The sequence below is a fragment of the Corvus hawaiiensis genome, chromosome 3 (assembly GCF_020740725.1).
Source record: "Corvus hawaiiensis isolate bCorHaw1 chromosome 3, bCorHaw1.pri.cur, whole genome shotgun sequence".
NCBI classification, from domain to species: domain Eukaryota; kingdom Metazoa; phylum Chordata; class Aves; order Passeriformes; family Corvidae; genus Corvus; species Corvus hawaiiensis.
Genome location: NC_063215.1, coordinates 75,385,058 through 75,393,715, shown reverse-complemented (window position 1 = coordinate 75,393,715; position 8,658 = coordinate 75,385,058). Strand labels below are relative to the sequence as shown.

Below are 8,658 nucleotides of genomic sequence, written 5' to 3'. Positions count from 1 at the left end.
TTGCCACATACCTTGATAAATTGTTTAAGTCAGTGCTGCTTGGCCTAAAGGTGGCTTTCAGATGGGAAAGGCTAAGTGCTGAATGTTAAACATAATTTTGGCTGGAGCTGAAGATGTCTACCTTCAGTAGTTACCCCGGGCTTCTGAGGCTTGTAGGGACTGCGGACTAAATGAGACACAAAGAAGAGGCAAAATTGCCTGGGATATTTTGTTTTGCTGTCTCATGCAAACTTGACTGAGAAGAAATCTGTGTGTGCAGTGTATATGCAGGGTGAAAGCTAGAAGGATGGAAATAAGGAGAAAGTATCTGCAGGGTGCAGAACGTCCTTCAGGTCTGTGGTTGGACACCAGGGACAGCTGGTTCCTTCTTTAAAGAAGACCAATTGAGCCTTCAACAACCTACACAGCAAAGGGAACAACTGGTAAAAAAAGACATTTTACAATGAGTTCTGCATTCACTGTTGCCTGCTTGGCCCTGCCACTTGGACAATATTTAGAGTTTTGAAGTCTGGCTCCCATTTGGAGGCAAAACCAGTAGTGCAAGATTGATAGGCCTTTGCCATGACAAGATTTGTTGTACTGACCACAGGGGGCTCTTCCTTAAGAGTACCACAGCCTGGTTCCCACATGGATACACATGCACCTGCCTATGTCTCCCTTCAGAGGTCCATGAAACACATGGGAAATTTTTTGCCTTCCATGTTAATGAGCAACTGGAGAAACAGAACTTTGTCATTGGGACAGAGGTGAGTCTGCAACTACGGGCAATTTTCTGTGCAGGGGCTTTGGTACCCTTTCCCAGTTAACTGTGAAATTGGATAATCCATGCATGGAGAACAAAAAGCTGGCTGTCAGTACATTCAGGGGACCAGCTGCATCACTACTGGCAATTGTGACTGAAGCCTTGTATACAAGCTGTGCTACATGTACCTAAAACACATGTATATCTCTATATAAAAATCATTATTTATATTACATATTTTATATTAAGTATATAAGCCTACCTTAACATTCATATCAATATGCTTCTGAAGCAGTAGATTTCCATATCTCCCTTCCATATCTCTCCATCTGAGAGATGCCCAAGAGCAAAGAGACTACGGAAAGCAAAGGAATGCTGCTCAGTTAAACAATGCAGCATTAGAAAAATGATGTTAGGTCTTCATAGGTCTAAACCACAAATTCCCGCTCTTGGGCTAGTTTGGTGTTAATGCTTTTCAAGAACTGCTTGTTAATGATCAGGAAACTACTAAATTAACAACTCTGGAGAGTTAATTGACTGAACACTTTCAATCATTTATTAGGGAAGGAAATCCTTGCCTGTAAACAAAGCCGGTGTAGGGTTATTTCATGTCAGGAGCAGTAACAACACATCAAGACATTCACAAACCATGAGTTAGGGCCACTAAAATTATCAACAGGGTTTAGACTTCAAAAATAATAACTTGGGATTGATCTTTATTTGTATTTTGTTTTCTGAAGCTTTAAGGCCTGCTCTAATGCCATTTTATAGATATTCTCAGTAATCATAAAAGCTGAAACTTCCAGTAAAAATCCTGACAATTCTCACTTTCTCAGAGGCTTCTGGAGGAGATGAGATTCTATGGCACTGACAGTGCAACTGCAAAGGCTGCCAGCAAGGAAGGAGCCTTTCTGATCCAGACTGAAATTCTGAGCAGCAGTGGAATGATTTCTACCCCACATGAGGCAAAGAGCATCTTTTCAGTGAGCCCAAATAATGGGTCATGTCTTTCTGGCATAAGCAGGGCAAAGGTACCATGTCTGGTGTCTCTTGGGCCATCTTAGGTCCCAGGTGTGGTGTGGTAATGGGGAAATTTGCTGTGGTCTATGGAGGGAAATAGGGGCAGGGCTGCATTTGCCTTATGCAGGCATATTGTCCCTGTGCTTTGGGAACATCCCTGCATCCAGCCACAGCAGTGGGCTCCAGCTGCTGCCTACCCAGCCCCTCACACCATCCTCATCAGGATGTTTGGGGTGCAATGTGGCTGCATTCTGTCAGCAAAGCTGCTCTGTGCGTGCTGCTCTTCAAATGGGCTTTGGCATTGTGGAAGTTTTTTATACTCAAAACCAGGCATCTGTTTTTAGGAAATGCAGAAGTTAGGTTGCTGTCCTTGAGGATATGCCTTGAAGAGCATGAGGGCAGTTTAAACGCAAAATCTATACACAGCTGGGAAAGTTTCTTTCCAATGCTGTCCATAGGTAATTGATTAATCAGATTAAATGATTTTATTGGAGGTCTCTATAGGCTAAAATAATGAAGGAAAGTGTCCCATTGCCAAAAGCTGCATACAGGCAGTCTTCTTTACTCAGAAAGATTTGCCCCATACATCATTCCTTGACATCAATGAGCTCTATGAGACCCTCAGCTCCCCTGAAAAGTGGGTCTCTTCTCCTCAGAACTTTTGGGGTGGTGATGGAGCCTTTGCTTCTGGCTCCTGATACTTAAACCCATGATAATTGTGGCTCTTTATGTCTTACACTCTTCTATCATCCTGGAGGAAGGGAGCAGCACATTTGCTCCCTAGTGGGCTAGGCAAGCTGTAATGCCAGCCAGTTAAGCCAGACTTGCCGTGAAATGTTTGCAGACTGCAGAGCGAGCTGCTGAGGGAGCCGTCGCTCTCCGGCTCCTTGCAGATTCACCATCCCACACTCAACGCAGAGCTCATTTTCTTTTCCTCACACTGAGTTACATATCTTTTTCCCAGGGGTTATGCAAACTGCACAGTGACTCTCTTTCAGCCTCCCAGCCAGCCGTGCACCTGTTTTTGATCAAAATTTTTCTGCTGTAGCCCTTGTTGGCTCAGAAAAGTGCTTTGACAAGCTTGAAATTTCCTGCCTCAGGAAGGAATAACATCTCTCTAAAAGAGTGCTGTGGGTTCTGTTGGAGAGGTATTACCCATGAGCTGCAGAGAAAGCTGGACTTATTATAAGGATCAGAAACTGAAACAGCCTTTGTCATGGCAGGACAAAAGATGTCCCAGAACTCCTGGCTCCAACAACATAAGACACAACTTGGCCTGCGGCCATTGTGGCAGTTTCATTAAGACACTTCGCAATCTCTGTTTCTTGTGCTCAAAAGTTTTCCTACCCCACTTCAAGAAAATACACCATATATAATGTCCCTGTAAGGAATAAAGTCAGACAGCCTTCAGCTGAACCTGGTAGGGCAGAAAGCTAAGATGAGGCTGCAGCTGATTGTGACTCATCCACTCCCCTTTCCCCAGGGACATGAAGAAACCCTCCCAGAAATGGGAGAAATATTTATGTAACTTTCAATGCTAGAGAAAAAATCTATGAGGTTGTCAGTGTCTGTACAACAGCCCCCTTGAGTTTTGTCTCCACTCTCCTTGACCCATGTTCTGATAGAACTTTCAGTAAGCTATTTATCAGGTACATAGATAAACCAGCCATCATCATATCAACATATGGTGACAGTGACTGAGATCTACCCTATTAATTGCTGACCCCATTTCTATTTCAGTCACTTGGCATGTCCTCTAGGAAATGAATGGGATCAATCATGATAAATCCATTTTCTCTGGCACCAGATAATCTGCTTCCAAGCTGGAGCAGATGCTGAGATGCCCATGCTGGCAGCCTGCTGCTGGATGACCAAGGGGGCTGTAGTGCAATGCGACTGCATCCCTGAAGCTTTGTGTTGGCTCCCCTTTGTACAATAAAGGGTTCTGCTACCCAGTATTGTGTCCTAAAATGCCCTGCTGATATATCACAGATATATCAGGAAGGGACCAGAAGGGGTCATCTGTTTCATCCTCCCTGCTCCAGCAGGGTCATCCTAGAGCACCTGGCACAGGATTGTGTCCGGGCAGTTCTTAGACATCTCCAGTGAGGGAGACTCCACGAATTCTCTGGGCAATGAGGTCCCAGAGATTATTTCCTGGATGGATGACAGCCTTGAATTTGGGTGTTAAACCGATGTAGAAAGGCTGAGTGTCTAACAACCAGAGGAGACTGGAGAGACAGGTAAATGCTATTTGAATTACTCAAGGGTTTTGAGCCCAGATCTCGTGTTTCAGCTCTAAGCACTGGGATATGAGGCACGATGGTGTGGTGGTTTGGATCTTCTCAGCTCCCTGTGCTGGAGCTACTCTGTTTTGCAGTGAAATTGGGCAGTTCTTTGAGAGGACAGGGATGGAGGGAGTACGTAAACATTTAAAAGTATAATTTGCTGGTGCTGCTAGTAAGACAAGGAGAATGCTTGCCATAAAACACTAAACTGTCTAGAGGCACAGAAACTGCATCCCAGCACTCAGTGCTGGGCTGAAAAGTTGGACACAGGTTTGCTCTCTGTCTCCAGCAGTGCTCAGTGCCCTGCACAGACACAGGGGGAGCTGGGGGGCTGGAAGAGCCAGGTGTGTGCCCTCAGTCAGCCTTCTGCAGGCAGGTGTGGGCTCCCACCCCCCCGAAAAGAGAAGCCAGCTCAGCTTGGACCCTGGCTGCCAGAACCCCTTCCCAAAGCCTTGCACATGCCATCACCCTCACTCAGCCCCTGGCACAGCCCTTGGCACAGCCCCACGAAACTGTGTGCATCTGCAAGGAGGACAGAGGAAGCCATGGGTCTGGAGCTGGAGCGCCCTCCCAGAGCAGCACGGCTGCTTTCCCTTGGGACGTTTTGTTTTCACTTTATTTGTGTCCCTGGGACCCAGCTGCTTAGCAACTGGATAAAATTGTCACAAAATGTTGGCATTGCCCCCCTCACCAGGGCAGTGGCTGGGCTGTGTCCTTGGGGGGGCTGTCTGCCAGGAGAGGTGGCCACACATCACTCATAAGGGAACCCCCATCCCTGTCCTTGTTTTACTGGGAGGCTTCTCCCAAAGTGTGAGGGAATTTGGCCCTCGTGCATGGCAAACACTACACTGCAGGTAAGGCATGTAGGCAGCTCCATCTCTCCCTGGGGGCAAATGAAACATGGACACTTTTTGGATCTGTGGATAAATGCTTTTTCCTCTCTGAAGGACCAGGAAATAAAGCCCACTTGAAGTAGTCCAGTGAAGTACCTGAAAAGGAAAATATTCACCATTTCTGCTGTATACTGGGGGGAGATGGGGATGAATGCACTTACTTTGGTTCAGGGCCTTTTAAATAAAAAAAAAGAAAAAAAAATGGCAATGAAGAGTTGTGGCTATATATTCCTTGGGCCAGAAAAAGAACAGGCATGTGTCTAATGCCTGCTGCTATCTTTGCCCTGTTTGAGTCCTCTGCCTCTGTGGATAATACTCAAAGAAGTATCCAGGCTGCCCAGGAGGCCAAATCCTGCTCAGTGGAGCTCACTTCCCTTGAGGAGTCATGCAAAGGGCAAAGGATGAAAAGAAGAGATTTTAGGAGAACAATTTATAAGAGGCCCTTATAAGTGCCTGATGTGCAAAAGATAGTTGCTGGCAATTGCTGATATCTTGTGTGTTTACCTCAATCAGCAAGTATTTATAATTAATTTTTAAAATGCTGAAGTTCCAGCCTTACTGGGAACATTGCAAACTGCCCTCAGCACTCTGATGTGCTTCCAAAATGTACACTGCCACAAGTCAAAAAGAACAAAGACTCACATGTTTCAGGGAGGAGGTTGGGGATAGTGGAGAGGTAATTCAGTTCAAATGAAAATTATTTAGATAACTCGTATCTATCCACAAATATTTAATTTTCATGACTGGAAGCAACCACAACTGTTATAAATGGGGTGAACTACCACATCACTTCTAGCATTTCTCCTACCTGATGCCACAGCACCTGGCATGGAGGATTTGCCAGCAGTGGGATGGCCAGATTTCACTTTTTTCTTTCCCCCTCGCTCCCCCCACAATGCCTCGTGCACCGGTTGTGCTGACACATGAGTTTGCAGGCTCCCAAAAGACCTAGTGGGGCTTAAAATAGGTCTGTAACAAAACCCAAAATGCCACAAACAAACAAACAAACCCATAACATCCATCAAAAAAAAAACCCCAAACCAAAATGAAGATGCAGCATTGCTGAGCCACTCCTTGGAAGCTTTCTGAAGAAGTGTGGGATGCTTCTGACCACCCTTGTGCCCACGATGTTTACTGATGGTTTCTGTCTCTGTTTGTATGGAGAAAAAGCAGAATGCAATTTCACTGTTTTTCAGTTTCTTTACTTTTTCGAGGCAGTTTTTCATGGTAGTTTTCACTATCTATGTCCCTTCTCGCCTCAGCAACAGGCTGGGAAGCAAACCTACTTCAGGGCAGGAAAATGCCATTGCCATCATGGTGGTTAGGGTGAATGACTACCCTCTCAAAAGGCTTATGCCTTGAGTTGATGTTGTTCCTTTAAAATCAGAAATGTGCCGTGTCTTGGAGCACTGCCCAAACTCTTGGGGTGTTGAGGTGGCTGAGAGGACACAGGGGAGCAGAGGAGAGACAATCAGCTCCAGGGCAGCAGCCCCTGCTAACATCTAACCTGAGGCTTTAGCAGCAGGTTTAGAGTGAGATTTTTCATTCTATGAGGTAGCGGGAAAGCAGCCCTGTATCTAAGTGATTCTTAGTTTTTTCCACTTATAAAATTATGAAAAATGACTCTCGTGTTCCCCATTAATATTGCTATTAGCAGACAGGCAGGGCTTCCCAGCATGAGCCATTCTTGCTAACAAGGTCTGTGTGCAACACATTAGGGAATGTACCTCTCACAGCTTTGAGAGCACTGTAAGGGATTGGCCATAGATCCTGCAATGGGGTACAGGGCCAAACATACCTGCATCTCATCTCATCTCACATCAGAGAAGACAGCAAGATCTAGCTTTAGGTTCGAGATCCTTGATTAAAAAAAAAAGAAGACCAGCAAGCCCAGACTCCTGCTTCTGGGCAGAGTTGCCCTCCTGCTCCAACAGCAGGTGGGTGCAGTGCTGAGAAGGATGATTGTGTTCAGGTGGGGCTGTGAAATCAAACGTCTCACTCTCCCACTCAGTCACTCACACAAAACAGCGTAACAGGACACAAAAAAACCCCACTTTACCAGGTATTATATAATCCTCCATCTTCAGATGCACTTACTGCCAGTTACTCTTCCCTTTTTAAGGTGGGCCTTGCTCCAGTGCAGAAAGGAAATGGTCTAGCACACAGGACAAGGGGGAGCAATTACTGTTTTTCCCCTTGATGCTGGCAAGGCTTTCAGCACTGGCATCTGTAATATCCTTACAGCCAAAGTGGTGAGACAGGGACTGTGCTGCAACAGAGTCTGAGTGGCCATGGACCAGCCTGGTTGTACCTACAAATTCTCTTGTGCTGAACTCCCTTATGTGCCCTCTGCTGTGGTTGTGGGTGCTGTGTCAGCCCCAAGGCAGAACTGGGACTGGGCTCTCTGCAGAGAGCTGGCTGGCCAAGAAAGAGGCTGATCCCTAAAGAACTCAGATGTAATCTCTCAAGCTCCTTGTGGTACAGCGGGCAACTGCTCCGAGTGGGCAGGAAACTCCCCAGGGTGTTTTTTCTTAAATGTGTGAATTTTGGTTCAAAAGCAGAGGAGATTTTTGCCTGTACCTCATTGCTCCCATCTTTATTTACCATTTTCATATAGCAATCCTGACTTCTCAAGACAGTATCAGCTCTTTGGAGAGGAACAGAAAGCTACACTGGTAATGCCAGGTACTGAGACATCTCTTTTCCTCTGCATAACTTGTGAACAATGGTATATTACAACAAATATCCACATCTAAGCTTGTACAGTAAACTAGTTAAGGATCTGTGATTTGGGGGTTTTTTGTTTGTTTCAAGTATGCAGCTGAATGTTTATAGGACAGTCTAGATTTTAATCCAAACTTTCACAAATTTAGACAGATGTCTCTGGTGCTGTGAAAGGGCATACATACATCAGCACATCTGAAAATCAATACACCTCATGGGGCTGAGTACTTCAGTTAATCAAATACTGTGACCATCAGCTTTTGCTCACCTTCTAGCTAGCTCCAGAGTATTTTCTGCATAGTTACAAGATTATAACTGCTAGAAGAAAAGAAAGTTGCTATTTTAAACACCATGATCTCTATGTTTTTTCATTGTTTGAGCTTCACCTTTATTGCAGCTTGATTTTCCTTTCTGAATTGCTCATTAGGTCTAAATCTAGAGAAAACAAAATCCTGTCTATCTCAGTGATCCTGGACAGCAGGGAATGCAAGGCTAGTCTAGGGCCATCTGTTTCACTGCAAGAAAGGTTTTAGAAAACAAATCCAGACAGTTGATTCATTATAAAATAGACATAAGTTATGAGGATAATCATGGAAACAAATCCTATGAAGACATCTTAAGTCCCCAGCTGCTATTACTGTTATTTTTTAAGTCAGCATTGGCTACCCACATCACATGAATAATACTGTATAAGTCACATGCAAAATAGCAATAGCTGCAGAGATCAGGACCATACCAATTTAGTAACATTTAGTTATTTTAAACCGATTATAGTTATTCTTCTGGAGCATGGTTGGTGTGGGACACAATCTCGGATGGTCTGGAGTAAAACATCCTCATGCAGGAGCTCACTGTCTCAGAGGCCACGTGTTTCTCTGAAGATGATGACAAATTGTGTGCAACTCTGCAGAGCTGGGCCTATAGGACACTCTTTGGCTACGCAGCAAAGTGTGAAGCAGAGGAACTTTGTTGGTAGCAGAGGAAGGACTAA

The 8,658-nt window shown here is 45.0% G+C and overlaps 1 protein-coding gene and 1 long non-coding RNA gene across 2 annotated transcripts in view; one reads left to right on the top strand and one right to left on the bottom strand.

Moving 5' to 3' along the window:
• Positions 1-8,527, top strand: LOC125324025. Its single transcript, XR_007202756.1, has 3 exons — positions 1-746; positions 7,561-7,628; positions 8,442-8,527. It is a non-coding gene; the product is annotated as an uncharacterized LOC125324025 (long non-coding RNA).
• Positions 5,659-8,658, bottom strand: part of CAPN9 (calpain 9) — a 28,723-nt gene continuing 25,723 nt past the window's right edge. The window contains exon 21 of the mRNA XM_048299502.1: positions 5,659-6,093. Within this exon, the coding sequence (XP_048155459.1) occupies positions 5,965-6,093 (129 nt within the window). The 3' untranslated portion in view covers positions 5,659-5,964. The remainder of the gene's footprint in view (positions 6,094-8,658) is intronic.